Source organism: Pangasianodon hypophthalmus, chromosome 20 (genome assembly GCF_027358585.1).
Source record: "Pangasianodon hypophthalmus isolate fPanHyp1 chromosome 20, fPanHyp1.pri, whole genome shotgun sequence".
Classification (NCBI taxonomy): Eukaryota; Metazoa; Chordata; class Actinopteri; order Siluriformes; family Pangasiidae; genus Pangasianodon; species Pangasianodon hypophthalmus.
The window spans coordinates 9,945,023-9,962,241 of NC_069729.1; the positions used below are offsets into that span (position 1 = coordinate 9,945,023).

The 17,219-nt window shown below is 38.7% G+C and overlaps 1 protein-coding gene and 1 long non-coding RNA gene across 2 annotated transcripts in view; one reads left to right on the plus strand and one right to left on the minus strand.

Annotated features, from left to right (window-relative positions):
* Positions 1–9,489, minus strand: part of adnpa (activity-dependent neuroprotector homeobox a) — a 17,679-nt gene extending 8,190 nt beyond the window's left edge. The window contains exons 1-2 of the mRNA XM_026935344.3: positions 9,078–9,489; positions 8,421–8,533 (exon numbers count right to left, since the gene is read on the minus strand). Coding sequence (XP_026791145.3) covers positions 8,421–8,528 — 108 coding nt within the window. The 5' untranslated portion in view covers positions 8,529–8,533; positions 9,078–9,489. The remainder of the gene's footprint in view (positions 1–8,420; positions 8,534–9,077) is intronic.
* Positions 9,422–15,272, plus strand: LOC128317089 (uncharacterized). Its single transcript, XR_008300576.1, has 3 exons — positions 9,422–9,463; positions 10,392–10,573; positions 13,889–15,272. It is a non-coding gene; the product is annotated as an uncharacterized LOC128317089 (long non-coding RNA).
* The last annotated feature ends 1,947 nt before the right edge of the window (positions 15,273–17,219 follow it).

Consider the following 17,219-nt stretch of genomic DNA (forward strand, 5'->3'; position numbering starts at 1 on the left):
TTGCTATCTTTCTTATAGATTTAAGCCTAATAATGGCCTCCTTCACTTGCATTGAGATCTCCTTGGACTTCATATTGGTAGCTCCAGTTGAACAGCTGCCAAATGCCAACTCAATACCTGATATCAACTCCAGACCTTTTATCTGCTTCATCTGTCTTGAAGTAACAAGGGAATGGACCACAACTGGTCAATTAACTTGTCAGTCAATTGTCCAAATACATTTGAGCCCCTGAAAATTGAGGTACTTGGTTGAAAACACAATGTATATGTGTGTGTGTGTGTGTGTGTGTGATATACATACATACATATATACATACATACATACATACATTATATATATATATATATATATATATATATATATATATATATATATATATATATATATATATATATGTACACACACACACACACAATGATGTGCAAAGAGACTTTCACACAAAGATTTCATAATAAACATGTCCTTTCATTTTCACTATCAGATTGTGGTTTTTTTTAATAGCTGGTTAATGCCGTGATAGTGTGATGACCAGTGACAATTTTAGACTAGGTTATCATACTGTGAAAATTTCAAATCCTTATGAGCACTCCTTTCAAACACTCTTAATTTAGTTAGCAAGTAACTAGCTAACTGAAACAATGCAAAAGCTAGCAGTAGTTACAAAATAGAACACCAATTACATAAATCGAGATATGATTATTTATCCTACTGTTTTGTAATCTATTTTGAGCATAGTTGCCATAGTTTTGAACTCAGTTTGAGCATAGTTGCCAATATGCTGGCATGAGTTTTTTTTTCCATTCTGTAATGATTCTGTAATAATTCTGTTTTATATAAGGCGTGAGCTATAATCGAAATCTGTTCACATTCTGTGGCTTGAAACAGAGCATGAAAGTGTCATGCTAATATTATGAGAGCTGGCAACCCTGGAGAGAAAGCTTTAGCTCCATTTTTGTTAGTTATTATGACAACACAGTCAGAAGCACATACATTCAAGAATATGCACCCTCTCTTACACAAACAGAGTGGCTACACAAACAAGAACTATACACATTGTAATGTTTTGGTTCTTTTTAAAGTAATTTTTGTATTTATTTCATTTTTTCCCTAGCTTTTCTAGAGAAAAATACTTTTGTAATATGTCAATTATGAAATTAAAATGAAAAGGATACAAGGTTATTTGTACAATAAACCTCATTTATCAATCTTTTAGTAAAGTTGCATTGAATATAATCCAAACCAAACAAAAAATTTCCACCTCATTTACATGAATGCATGAATGCTAGCAGAAAAGCACCTCAGAATGCATAAACACATCAAACCTTAAGATGGATGGGTTACAACAGCAGAAGTTCCACTCCTGTCACCCAAGAACAAGAATCTGAGGCTATCAATTGCACAGACTCACCCACACTGGACACCTGAAGACTGGAAAAAAGACCAGGTCTTCTGCTGTTTACCACGGCTGACCATTTTCCTCTGACCTCTCTTATCAACAAGGTGTTTCCAACCACAGAACTGTCACTCACTCAATGTTTTTGTTTTTTGCACAATTCTATGTAAACTCTACAGACTGTTGTGTGTGAAATTCCCAGGAGATCAGCAGTTTCTGAAATACTCAAACCAGCCGTTCTGGCACGAACAACCATGCCAGGGTCAAAGGCACAGAGATCACACTTTTCCCCCATTCTGATGTTTTCATGTGAACATTAACTAAAGCTCTTGACCTGTACCTGCATGATTTTATCCATTGTGCTCCTACCACATGATTGACTGATTGGATAACTGCATAAATCAGCAGGTGTACAGGTGTTCCTTTAAAAGTGGATGGTGAGTGTTATACTTCAATGTAACAGCAATCTGGAGTCAACTTATGTAAAAGGTGAATTAAGTGTCAATAAAGTGAGGTAAAAAGAAAATGGTTTGACATGAAAATGGATGGGAAAAAAGAAGATATGTACACTTTACCGAGGTGTTCATGGATCACCAAGCATTTCACACAAGGAAACTGTATGGGCGTGACAACCCAACATTGTGTCTTCCATTAATGCCAGCAGGTACCATATATGCATAGACCAGAATGTCATCCTTTTATACAGTGGTTTAATTAATTAATACATTTTTGTTATAATTAATACATTTCTTGTCTCAATTGAATAAATATTCTAATTTGTCTTCATTTATGGACTTGTGTTGGCTTGCTTGCCTTAATTTTTTTTTCTATATCATATTTATTTAATTAATGCCATTAATATGAAAAGACTGAGTTTCACAAATTTTTCATTACATTTGTGTGCGCAATTGAAATAAATAAGCTATTTAAACTTGACAGCATAAAAGAATTGCAGGAATCACTGCCAAATATATGATTTGAAGCTGATTAATCAAGGTTTACATTAGTTAGTCTTCTTATGCTTAAATCTACACCCTCGGGAACTCTAGAAAAGATCTAGCTTGATAAATTAGGCCTACTGTTGGATTACTTATAATTTAAAACAAATTTTCTCATCTGATACATCATGCTTTTTTAATTGACCAGATAAGATTTGTAGAATACTCAAGTAATACTGAACACTTAAGTAATCAATATTAAATTAAATAATATAGCATTTATCAACATAAAAATAGTTTAGCTACTTACAAGCTAATTGATTCAAATAACCATGTTGATGCTATTGCGCAACATAATGTAGCATAATGTACATTCAGCACACGATAATGTACATTCTGATTCATCTAAATGCATTATTAATCATTAGTTATGAGTAATATATAAAAGCCAAATAAATGAAACAGAGTAAACAAGTTTGGTTTCATGGTTTAAGGTGTGATTTAACATCAGGATACGTTTATCTCATAGACTAATAATTCATTTGAGACCATTTTCAGCCCATGGAGGTATCATGCAAACTAGTAAATTTTTGGCTAACTGTAGAAAAGATTGATAAATAAGACTATAAATTTGCAATACAATTGGACAACACGATATGGTAGAACAATTCAACAGAGTACCCTTTGGTTAATAAACACCGTTCAACCTGGGGACCATGTGATGAGGCCAACACCGTAGTGTAATGTAAATTGTTCCCATACATTGGAGGTCTTTGGTCCTACAGTTTTCTCTGTTGTATTGCTCTCCAGCATTGTTTAGCCCTAGTTAATTCATGTGTGTTAGTGCAATAATCTGATAGGCCAGCCATTTTCTGTTATCATCTTTAGCAACAAAACATTGGGCTTTAATTCAGAGGACTTGCATAAATAAGCTGCCATGCTGACAGTGTGGAGGTATTTTTGTTGCATAAATTGCAAACAAGTAACACAAGAAAAAAAAATACAAGATCCATAAATAAACAGTAAGTCATTAACAAATATAAAAAGAAATCCACACATAAATAAAACAAGATACATATTTTAATAATTTATAAATATTTGATTCACAAATACACTCTACAGTAGGAAATGTAGAGTTAATAGGAACACATGCACCCCAACTCATTCATGCAACTATCAAGTCAGTCAATCATGTGGCAGAGCACAATGAATAAAATACAGGTCAAGCTTCAGTTAATGCTCACATCAGTGCTAACTGGATGGAACTGAAAGAAGCAAGAATTTTTTTTCTCAGCACTAGGCTAAACTGTTAAATATTGTGCTAAATCGCCACCATCAGGTCCTTCACTTGGGGGTTCCTTCAATTATGTTGAGAAGAGGGGGACATACTGTACTGTTCCTCCTTATTAGAATAATCAGAAAAAGAAGAAATAGCTCCAAGTTACAATCATCAACCTCCAAGCAACAACTGGCAGCTGGGTTCTAATTTGCAATTGCTAAGCACCACCGAGTGATAAGGTAAAACTAAGGTGTGTCAATATTGATACTGGTAACAGCCCGATTCTTTGCTCATTTACTCATATTTGTGCTTGTATAAGATGCCCTGATACAAACATCTGGTACCACGTGTTACTCTGTGACCTAAGGCTAGTTAGTGTACACTGTCACACTAAGGAACAGATGACACAAAATGACAGCGATCTGGGTGTATTTCACGATTAATGATCAAAGCAAAGACTGCAAACTGTGCTCTGTGAAAATATCAAGAGGAGAAACTACAGCACCTTCCTACAATAAAGTAACCTGACAAAATAAATTTTTTCTTTGATTTTTCCCCAATTTTTCTCCCAAGTTAGTCATCTGTCAATTCCCACCCACCAGCCAGCTGTCTCCTATCAACTGGGGAGAGTGAAGGCTAAAACATGCTTCCTCCAAGCGACATGAAGCCAGCCACCTGCATCTTTTCAAACTGCTGCTTATGCTGTAGTACAGGGCAGTGTAATGCACTTGGATGCTCATACTCAGCTTCTTGTTAACAGAATTGGCACTATTTGATTATAGTACACAGTTACAGAAGAGGCATTATCTATAATCTCTCTATCCAGTATCACCCAGAAGAGGATGGGTTCCCTTCTGAATCTAGTTCCTTTCAAGCTTTCTTCCTCTTGTCAGGTTGTTTTTCCTCACCATCATCGCTTCTGGCTTGCTCATTAGTGATAAATTTTAAATTTTAATTTAAATTTTATATCTGGATTTCTGTAAAGCTGCTTTGTGACAATGACCATTGTTAAAAGTGCTATATAAATAAAAATTGAACTGAACTGAACTCGGAGGAATGCGTTAACTTCCCTCTTTAGCAAACTGTGGGCATCTGTAAGCTCATTTATGCTGGTGTCAATGACGGGGAAGAGAGTATGCCATCACTCCCACACAGACTGCATGGCAAGTTTTGCTCCATGGCTGTGGCATCATCAGGATTTTAACTTGCAATTTAATGAATGGCTCAGTAGAATGGAGGGCATTCACTCAAGGTCTACCCATGGTTAACAGTGCTCAGACAACTGTGAAGAGTTAGAGTGCGAGATATTTTTCCATATAGGGCTAGTACAAGCCCAACAGAACTTTCATGGGCACCTAGCCATGAGCTATACTATGCAGCAGTCACTCAGCATAGCTTACTAGGAACTTACATGAGCACCTAGCCATGAGCTATGAGATATGTTGCAGTCACAAAAGCAATAGGGTTACCTGGACATTGTGATTGGACCCCTAAAAATAATAATAATACAAAAAATATATTCACAAGGCATGATCCATTTTGCTGCAGTGGCTTTACACCATGATGCCTGTGCTAACAAGTGGCCCTGGTACACAAGATAGCTTTTGAAGGTTTGATTGCATGTGTCTGTCATTGTGGATTGTGTCAACAATGCCTACTGTCACCCATAAATTGAAGTGGTGGAGAACCATCCTGCATCCTCTCCTAGAGGTCTCATTGCCAGGAGTGAGGTTTTGATCAGCCATCACAGAAAGATCAATGGCTGCAGATTGGAGTGACTGCTACAATGCAAGCAGCAGCTAATTGTCTGTATGTTCCATGCATGAAGCAATGTCGTAAAGTCTCACTAGTATATGGGCACTGTATCCGTATTCAGTGTTAGGGCATTGTGTGCCTGAACACAGAGCTTAGTCTGGTGAAGTCACCAGTGAGGTGTTGCAAGTGACACTGGCAGGCATGTGGCCAGGCCAACCTGCTTGTAAGCACGGCGCAACAGAACACTCTCCAAATAGTTCTTAAAGACTGGAGCCTGCCAGAGTGTCTGATAAAGGCTAAATCTGACTTTAATATTTAATATTGCAGCTCAGCAATCATAAAGATATGTACTATATGGCCAAAAGTTTGTGGACACCTGACCATCACATGAATGTGTGGGCCTTCCCCAAACTGTTGCCACTAAGTTAGACGCACAAAATTGTATAGGATGTCTTTGTATGCTGTAGCAGTACAATTTCCCTTCCCGGGAACTAAGGGGCTTAGCCCAAACGTGTTCCAGCATCACAATGCCCCTGTGCAAAAAGCGAGGTCCATAAAGACATGGTTTGCCAAGATTGGAGTGAAGAACTTGAGTGGCCTGCACAGAGCCCTGACCTCTACCACACTGAACACCTCTGAGACGAAAAGGAATGCTGACTGGGCCCCAGGCCTTCTCACCTGACATCAGTGCCCAACCTCACTAATGTTCCTGTGGCTGAATGGACAAATCCCCACAGCCATGCTCCAAAATCTAGTGGAAAACATTTCCAGAAGAGTGGAGGTTATTATAACAGCAACTACAGCCACGATCCAAATTCTAGCAGAAAGCTTTCCCAGAAGAGTATTGGTTATTATTACAGCAGGGGGGGGGGGGGGGGACGACGACAAATCCTGAAATGGGATGTTCAAAAAGCATATATAGGTGTGATGGTTGTACAGTGTATTTAAATACTCACTCACCTGTCAATCACGTTTTCATTTATTTGACTTTTAAATACCAAAGACATAAATAGAGGTGAATAGAGGTACTATTTTAACATTTCAAATACACTACCCATTCTTGGTTGTTTTTATTTTAGAAATAATTTAAATTTTGTAAGGAAATGCACTGTTTGAATTTGTTTGAAAAAGTACTTGGTTTTTATTGTTTTTCAAGTATAGGGATATTAGTTTGGTTGTTCTGTTCAGTAACTTGCAAAATAGTATTAAAAACCAACATATACCATCATATAATCTGACATGGGGAAAACGTTATCACAGTCTGTTATAGAATTCGTCCAACATTTTATCACCAAGACTGCTCTCCCTATCCTCCCACCCTCTCACACATTCACTCAGGTTTGTTGACGGTGCAGTGGCTGGCCGCTTTATGTCCCAGGGTGCTCTCATCCCTGTGTTACCTTCTGGCTCTCCCTTTTAGTTATGCCGTCATAGCTAGTCTTGCCGAAGTCCCTGCTTGCACTCTGCACACAACGTACCTCCTCTTAAACCACTACAAAACAAAAGTATACCTAATAATCCTCCTGCTGCCTGATTCCTGCCCCTGGACCTGCCTGACCCATTCATTATACAGTGGATAACGTCACTTGGATACTATAGCCTTAAAGTTAAAAGTCTAATGATATCAAAAATGACCCTGATGCCCATACTGAAGATCCTTTCAACACAACTAGCACTGCGTGACTCTATAGTATACAGTTGTGGAAGAGTAATGATTCATAATCACACTATCTGTGGTCACCCAGAAGAGAAAGGGATCCCTTCTGAGTCTGGTTCCTCATAAGGTTTCTTCCTCTGGGAGTTTTTCCTTGCCACCATCACCTGGTTTGCTCATTGGGCATAAATCTATAGATTAGAGTATATAATTATTTAAATTAAAAATTATGGAATTGTAAAGGATGCATGCACCTCAGCTATTTAATAATGCAGCACCAACAGAGATCAAAGTTTTCATAACTCTCTGCTACTTAGCCACATGCAAATTGCAGTTTTGCAGTGAAGATGAACTGGAAATATCAACAATGAGTTTTACTTCAAACAATTGCCCTCTCCTAACTGCTAGCAACAAACAAATGACACCATGTTTAGTTTTTATATCTGAATATTGATGAATATTGATAGTGACTGATGTAGAGGTATGCACAGTAACATGGTAAATGAAAAGTCACTGCACAAGTTTAAACTACAATAAAAACTGACATGGAAATAAAAATGTCACTTATTCCATACTAGATGAAAACAAAAATCTAAATGTGCACATCAAATATATTTACTTCTAGATGTTCACAAACTACATAGCCATGGTTACACTACAGTATAGACTTCTACATAAGGATAATGTAAATCAATACACTATATATTAAAAACATAGATCCTGTGGGGCCTTGTTGGATAAAAGTCTGATATCAGTCAAAACATACAACATCCAAAATGGCAGACTTCCTGTTAGGTGAGATTAATGGATGTGATTGTGAAATTAGTCTGTCTTACTGAGTCCCAGGGCGACATCAGTTCTGATGAACGTGCCAAGTTTTGTGAGTTGTTGAGCATGCCACGCACATCAAAAATGCAGAAAAAACCTTAATAATAATAATAATAATAATTTGTTTTTAATATTGTTGTTTATTATTATCATAATTGTTGTTAATATATTTATTATTATTATTATTATTATTATTATAGAACAACATTAGTCATGCTGAAGATTTGATGAATAAATTATAAGTAAATGTATAAATAAACAAAAGTATTGCATAACACTGACTTTCAACTAAGCGCAAATCTACAATGTCCTATACTGGAGTTGTGAGGGTTTAGGTCATTTTGTCAGGGTCTACGAACACTTTTCGTCTATGTAAGTTTACCAACACTATTTGTCCTACCTCCTGAAAAAGAGTAGAATGCTTCCTTCAGATGTGATCCTATTCATGAGTGATGGAAGAAGAAACAAACTACTGGGATTCTCTATTATTTTAGGCCAGGTCTTGGGTATTAATTTTACTTTACAATCTAAACTGCATGAAACCTTAATTTTTTTTTTTTTGGTTAACTAACCTCTACGTGTTCCTTGCAGTAGTCCAAGCCAATATCACTTAACAGCCTCTTGACCCTTTTCCTAGCTTTTCTCAGTCGTGTAAGGTTGTTTACCGGAAGCTGAAACATTTCTCCTATAACAAAGAGGAAAAATCATCATGAATTTTTTTAGTAATAGAATATCCTTGAACAGATAACAGCTTTAGCTACTCAGAACAGAACACACGAACAGCCAACGTGCTAACAGAACAATATAAAATGCATATACTGCCGCTAGTTCAAAACGTCATTAAACCCTGTAAGAGTACTGCTCTTTATACAACCCAATATAACTGGTTAGAATATCATCATTTATCGGATGCAGATAATGACAGAGTATACAGAGTAGTTACTCGAAAGAACGTTGCTAACAATTTTTTTTTCGCCAACTAGCTAATGTTAGACAATAAACGCCAGCTATTCAGTAGCGGGCCTCGGATCAATCGACTAACAAAAATATCACAAGTTACCAGAAAACCTTTCGAGAAGGTTGCTATCAATTAACCAACTTAAACGTTATGTAGTTTAGCAAGCTAACAAATGACAAACGTTTTAGCCGCTCTAGATTGTGTTGGTGCTCATTTGTTAGGTAGTTAGCAAGCTAATATAAAGCGTTCAAAGAGGTATTATCAAGACTACCTTGTTTTTTGCCCGTGCTGCTTGGAACTTTTCGTTTCCTCCTGAAGGAATTAATCCGGGCGATTAAAGAAAAAATAAACAAATGCTGCAACTGTCCTTCGTTTCGGCTTTGCTGCCGGTGGATCTTTTCAACTTTATCTTGGGGAATCCATAGGTTTCCATAATCAGCTAAATTTGAGATTGTCTTTAGAAGGCCACTGATCTCTCTGTTAAGTTTATCATCAACTAGGTAAAAAACAACAACAACAACAAAAAATACTATCAAAATAAACAGCAGACCGAACAGTTTTTTTTTTTTTTTTTTTTTAAATACGTCTAGACCGTTTCATACACTAGCCAAGCCTGTTCAAGATGGCGAACCGATTAAGCGGAAGTGACATTTTTGTGTAAGCGACAATAAATAAAATAAAATAAAATAACGCTTCCTTCTCGGAAGTTCGTGCGAACGAGTTCGGTGGTAGTGATTAACACACATGGTGTGTGTTTTGGTCGGGGAAGAATGGACATCGTGAGAAAACATCTTTGGTTTTCATTTATTTATTTATTTATTTATTTTGTATCATAAACAACAAGAAATAAAAGTCAAACATCCAAAAGGACAGACTTAGATAAACTTTAAACTGGAATGAAAAAATAGGTCCTTACTAGGCATATGATACATTGACACCACGATACGAGACATATTCCTATTCACAAGACGATACCGACACAAAACATTAGATTTTAAATATTAATACATTTGTTTTTGTAACGTCAACAAACCACACCACTGCAATATCAATTCAGTAAATGAGTAATAAAATATTTGTAAACAATAAACAATGAAATGAACAATTTTCTTAATTTACAGCATTAGCTTACAGTATATCTGAAGCTTTGTTTACCTTGTAGACCTGTTGCATCTTTCTACATCTCTTAAGGAGAATAATGAAAGGTATTTTTACTAAACACATATAAAATATGGCCTTTTGTTATGCTGATAAAGCTCAGTTTATTTTTTGGTCTTTTTCTTTCTAAAAAGATGAGAATGTCCACATTTCCCCCAGCAATTGTGATATTTTCGCTGTTACAATATCCCCAGCTCTAGAAAATTATCTCTCATTGACCAGATAGCTAACGACTCTAAGCCAAAGTTGTTTTCAGACCTGCAGGAGTCGGCTCGGAGATGCTGTCACATAGTGAGGTTGAGCTGGCAGAGGGTCGCGCTCTGGCACAGTCGCACACAGCATCACTTGAAGCTGGTGATCAACTTCAGACCGACTCTAGTAACCCGTTTTTTCCCCCCTTCTCCTCCTTCTCTGACATCTCCCCCAGCTCCCTCTGTCTCTACAAAGATGGAACCTTCTGTGCCCACCAGGACCCTGGCAGGTTGGCTGGTGCAGCAGGGAATCTGGGCATTTCCAGGATCGGCATTCCCTCATGGAAGCGTGAACAATGATCTGGATCCCTGAGGCGCCACAGGCCTCCCCCAATTGAGCAGGAACATACCAGTGCCAGTAAGTATACAAGTGAGTACACATCAGGCCTTGGTAGACTCAGGGTGTAACCAGACCACCGTCCATCAAAGCCTAATTTAATTCCGGGTATTGGGAAATCCACGATTGGTGAAGGTGAAGGTATGTGCACAGGGATGCTCAGGAATATCATCTGGTGCCATTCATTGTTAAATTCTGGGGGTAAAAGAATAAAGTGGAGGCAGCAGTTAGTCCTTGCCTCACCCATCCACTAATTCTTGGGATACATTAGCCAGGGTTTCAGGTATTAGTAAGAGAAATGTTTGTGGATGTGTCCGGCAGTAGCAAGGCATGATGTAGGATGTGCAGAGAGCTGGCTAGGGAGGTGGTGCCAGGGATGTCAACATCAGCTCCGTGTCGGGGACACAGAGGATGGGGAGGGATCTGCCCATCCACGCTTGGGGAGATTCCCCTCAGGGATTTCCCCTTCAGGGATTTCCACTTGGAACAGTCGCAAATTGGAGCAGATGAAACCCTAAGGCACACCTTCAACCAAGTAAAAGTAATTGATGGTCAACAAATCCAGCCTAATGTTGCACAAACCCATCTGTACTTTTCAGTTATTAAGGATAAGCTATATTGAGTGACACAGGACACTCAAACCAAATAAGAGACGACCCAATTCTTGGTACCAAAGAGCCGTAGGGAACTCCTGTTCCATGCGGCTCATCTTAATCCCATGGCTGGGCATTTGATGCAGGATAAACACTAAACCGTCTCATGGCCGATTTCTATTGGCTGGGCATTCGTGGCACCGTGGTGTGCGGTATGTCGCGAATGTCAGCTGGTGAATCAACTGGCCACCCCAAAAGCGCCATTATGCCTGCTTCCATTGATCATTGTTCCCTTGGAAAGAGTTGATATGGACCTCGTCGGGCCATTAGAATGGACTGCACAAGGGCATCGCTTTGTGTTACTTTTAGTGGACCATGCAACAGGATACCGGGAAGCACTGCCTCTCCAAAACATCTCAGGACGCAGCCTGGTGGCAGCACCCTTCCGTGTCATCTCCCTAGCTGGGATCCTGAAAGAGAACCTGGCTGACCAGGGCATGTCCGTTATGTCACACATTCTTTGCAAACTGTACAGACTATTGGAGATTAAATTGATTCACACCAGTGTTTACCATCTGTAGACAGATGGGCTGGTTGAAGGGTGTATTCAAATACTTAAAAATATTATTCGTAAGTTGAATGAACGATGATGCTCAGAATTGGGATATGTGGCTGGAACCACTGTTGTTTGCAGTATGAGAGGTTCCACAAGCGTTCTAACCTTCTAACAGCAAAAACAAAATTCAGTACTGGACCTCCTGAGAGCAAAACTCCACACCTTAAGTCACCGAACATGGAACAATTTGCATCAGGCCCAAGAACAACAGTCCTGACTGTATAACAGGGGTACTCAGATATGGGAATTTGCACCGGGAAATAAGGTATTCATTTTACTAACCACATCGAGATCAAAATTAATGCAAAATGGCAAGGGCCCTTTGAGGTCACACGGCGAGTTGGAGAAGACGACTATGAGGACAAGGTCAAATATACCACCTCGATCTCCTGAAAACGTGGAGAGAGGCAGTTCCTGTGGCTCTGGCAATAGTGGGAGGACCTGGAACTTGAACTTTAGGAAAGTCTAAAAAGTGCGGCCCAATTCACCCTGGTCCCCATAGAACACCACACTGAGACTCCTTGGTTGTAAGCAGCTGTCCATAACAGTTACCTGAACTCAAAAAAAATGTGGTTTGGGATGAACTCAAGGCTATACTTGACATGGGAGTAATAGAGGAGTCCCACAGTGATTCAGCCTGGTGGTCTTGGTGTGCAAGGCCAATGGGTTGGTCTATTTGTGTGTGGACTTTAGGAAAGTCGACACAGTGTCTAAATTTGATGCATACCCAATGCCACATATTGATGAACTGCTTGATCGGTTAGGTGCAGCTCACTTTTATTCGACACTGAACTTAACCAAAGGGTATTGGCAGATTCCTTTGACTTCAATATCCCATCAAATTCCCTTGACTTCAGTTTTCCACTCCGTTTGGGTTACACCAATTTGTCACCCTTCTGTTTGGTTTGTTTGGAGCCTGAGCAATGTTTCATTGTCTCATGGACAGAATACTCCACCTGCACAATGCATATTCCGCTGCTTATTTAGATGACATAATTTATAGTAATGATTAGCAGTGGCATTTACAACATCTCAGAGCTGTCCTGAGATCCTTGTGATGGGCGATATACTCACAGCAAACCTAAAGAAGTGTGCAATTGGACGGGTGGAAGTATGGTATCTGGGCTCCCACTTGGGCCATGGGCAGGTGCATCCCCAAATTGATAAGACCCAAGACCAAAATAGGGGTGAGGCAGTTCCTGGGGCTGGCTGGCTATTACTGGTCATCTGCAGGCCAAACAGCTACCTGGCCTGTGTCGGGCAGTGGGGGTATGTGGTCAGGGGTGTGGCCAGGGGTGTGGTCCAGCGTCAGCTGCGGACAGAGAGAAGGTGGGTTGAACCGGCAGGTAATGCATGATGATTGTCACCTGTGTCTTCTTACCGCCAGTCTACTTGTTTGTGTTTCTTTAATGGGTCCTGAAAAGTTGGTTTGTTTTGCTGATTTAGTTTTTGAAAGTGCACTGAAAAGTGTGAATAACCGTGAGCCTGGAGTTCTGCTAGTATTCCGCCTGCCTCCTGAGTCTTTCTCCACACTCTCACACACCGGTACACACTACAGTATTGGAATGCTTGTATATATCTAGTGGTTAAACTGTTAAACATATGACCAGTAGATCAACCATAAATATAACATAAAATTATACATACAAATATAACATATAAATATTTTCCAATAAATAACCAAGAATCAATCACTTATATCTAATAGGCCTACCATAAATTGTAACCTGTGAAGACAGCACAATATTGATTGAAAAAATAATAAGACTTCACCACAGCTTATGTGGAGATGTTGAATGAAGTAAATATCTAGAGGAATCATGTTCAAACAACAAAACCATTATTACAGTTGCCAAACAGGTTGGCCACATATACTATACATGAAATAAGAAACAAGCAACCTTGTCCTATACAACATATTTGTTCTATATGCATATAAATTGAAAAATTGAAAAGCAAGGCTTCTTGGACAAATAATGAATTTGTGTGTGGTTGACACTAATTTAAGGGTCTCTTTATATCTCAAGTGCTCTGAAGTAAGTGTTTACTACTGTGTCATACATTGAATTTGGACAAGAAATGAATTACATGTGAACTAATTATAATTGAATATTCACACACTTGTAGGAATGGACCCCCACTTGCAGACCCTGAGGAGCTGAGTAAATTACTGCCTGTTTGTGCCTGCCTAATTTCAACAGCCCTGTGAACAATAGGGTAAGTGATAGGACAACCCTGAAATAAGGGACGAACCCTCTCAGCTCAGGAAACTCCTTGTCAAACCTATTGATTTAGGCCATTGGCCAATACCAAAAACTTGAATCAACTCCTCACTCATAAAGTGCTCTTCTGCAACCCACCTATGAGACTCTGCCGGGTACACCTTCACTCCATTCACCCTCCCTGATTGGCTTCCCAAGACACCACTCCAGACCCGACCAAACATTCTCGCTGAACTGGTGCTTTTAATGCAAAGTTTAAAACCCTTCTAAAGAAAGGAAAGGAGGTTAAATTGGTAACTTGATGGTTCCCTCAGGCCATCGTCTGAGAAATCGCATACAGCGCTAGAAACTTGGGATTTCACTCATTCTCTGTTCAAAACCCTTCTTCATTGACCTTTGTGTGCATGCATGCATGTGTGTGCCTGTGTGTTTATCATGTACTATGGCTGACCCTGCGCTCTGACCCCAGCTTCCTATCAAGCTGGGATATGCGAAAACTGCATTTCATTGGCTCTGTACTCTTACTCTGCACAATGACAATAAAGTTGAATCTAATCTAATCTAATCTAATCTTATGTGTTAAATTTGTTTCTGTGCATTAGAATAGTCTAATAAAGTCTTGCCTAATTTTAAAGGCAAGTGTCTTGTGTTACATGCTTACAAGTTAATGTCTTAAAACTGACAATCTTGTTACTGTGCTGTTAATATAGTGTTTTCACTATATTTAGGATATTATTGCTGGTGGCCATGAAGGTAATATCCCATGCATAATTAATAAATACACTAATTTCAACTTATCGCTAGATGAATAGTTTGTTGCAATATTAAGAAAAATATGGCAAAATTTCCCCCATTTGGGCTGATCTGCTCGTTTCCACTACATATTTTGGTGGAATATGCAGGCAGTTCAATCTTAATTGTAAAACCCTACAATTTTTGATGGAGGATACAGGCAGTTCAATCTAAATTGTAAACCCTACAAACTGCTATTCATATTTGAATGAAAATTTTAATGAATTTCAAAAGTAGAACTTAGAATTCAAGATGAAGGAGAAAGCTGGTACACTGAAGGGCACAAGGACTCCAAAACTGATCAGAAAATACAGTAGCACTTCAGGAGGTAGATGTATTTCCAATGTTCAGCTAACTAAAAGACAGAAAAGAGATAAAGTTGACATTTAAATAACACAAAGCAACCACAGTATGCACAATAAATACACTTAGATACCAACAAAAATAATGGAAGTTTATTTCTACGTCATTTCATAGACAAACACCACAAAACACTACTTCCAAAACGTGATTACTCTATTTTATGCACTAATGTTAGAAATTATGTACTATATGTAATGAAACATCAATGATGTTCCAAAATCACTAAAATAAAGACACATTAACCTGCTTTATTTGTATCCTTCTGACAACTGGATGGATTAGATGCAATCCAGCCTTGAGTCTGTGCTTTCTGGGATAGACCCTAGATCCACCACAACCCTGAACAGGATGGAGTTGTTTCTGTAGATGAAGGAGTAGAATGAATAATAAAGGGACCAGAATATTTGTGACATCCTGAATCGTCATCTTGAACCTTATCTAGTGATGTATATAAGGAAAAACATGACCTGTGCAGTTATAGGAAAATAATTCACACCTGCTTGTTGTAATACTCTACCATGTCCATCTGTTCATTTTCTGTACTGTTTATCCTACACAGGGGAACCTGAAGCCTATCCCAGGGAACTCAAGGCACAAGGCGGGGGACACCCTGGAAGGGGTGCCAACCCATCACAGGGCACAATCACACACATGTTCAAACACTACGGACAATTTTAGAAATGGCATTCGGCCTACGACGCATGAATTTGGACTGGGGTAGGAAACCGGAGTACCTGGAGGAATCCCCCAAAGCATGGGGAGAACATGCAAACTCCACGCACACAGGGCAGAAGTGGGATTCAAACCTCAACCTCAGAGGTGTGAGGCAAACTTGCATGGTAGAAACATGTTATCTTTACCATGAGGGCGTTGAGGTTGAGAGTGATGGCGGAAATCCAAGTACTGAAAGAAGGGAAAGAGCCCGGCTTGAGTTCAGCTATAGAGAGGGAAATTTCAGACTGTCTTCAGGTGGTCAGTAAAAAAAAAAGTTCCAATCTGTTGTAATTCGTGGAACACTAGCGTAACTCAAATTAATAAAAAATTAAAAAGCTTCTTCCTCTTAATTATGCTGTAATGTTCACAAAATCTGTAGCATTGAATGAGCCCTTAATGAATCTACAACATGATGGAAGTCATGTGTCATGTCATGAACATTCTTCACAGAGGCCCAGGCAAAACATCTGACCTTTGACAGAAAAGGTGGAAAGAAGGTTCATTCTCTGAAAGGGTAACCTGAACGGTGCTTGCTTTTTTACCTTTTTTAAAAAAAAAAACTGTACAAACATGACATACTGAAATCAGCTAATTGAATGAAGATGAATTAATCAAGACAAAATCTATTTGTGGTTGAGTTAGATACAAGACCAAATCTTTTCCTTACTAATGTTGAATTGATTGGGGTTGGGCTGTTGGAATGATTACACTGACTGGTGTTTAGGGTTCAGGTATTTGTTAGGGTTCAGGTATTGTTTAAAACTAAAAATGTAAAAAATCATTTGACCAATGAAATACAATGTGAAATATAACTGTGTACCATTAAAGGCCGTGTGAGACTTTTCAGATATTTCACAGCACTTTTATATTTTACAGTTTAAAAAAAATCAAAAGAACATACACTAAATAATAGTCACTTTAACAGGAACATCTATATACCTGCTCATTCATGATCTGGGATTTTCACACACAACAGTCTCTAGAGTTTATAGAGAATGGTGCAAAAAAGCAAAAAATATCCTGTGTGTGGAGGGTCTGCAGGCTGAAACACCTTGGTGATGAGAGAGATCAGAGGAGAATGACTGGACTAGTTTGAGCTATAGTCGGCTATAGTCAAATATAGACGTTCTCAACGAGTGTATTGAAAGGAGTGTATTTATTAATTGTGTATGGGATATTACCTCCGTGGCCACTGGCAATAATATCCTAAATTAGTGAAACACAATATTAAGAGCACAGTAACAAGATCGGCAGTTTAAAGCAGTAAATTATAAGCACAGAGACACAAGACACTGGCCTGTAATAATCAGACGAGACTTAAACTGCACCAGTTCAGCGAGAATCTGGAGGTACTATACTTGCATTTG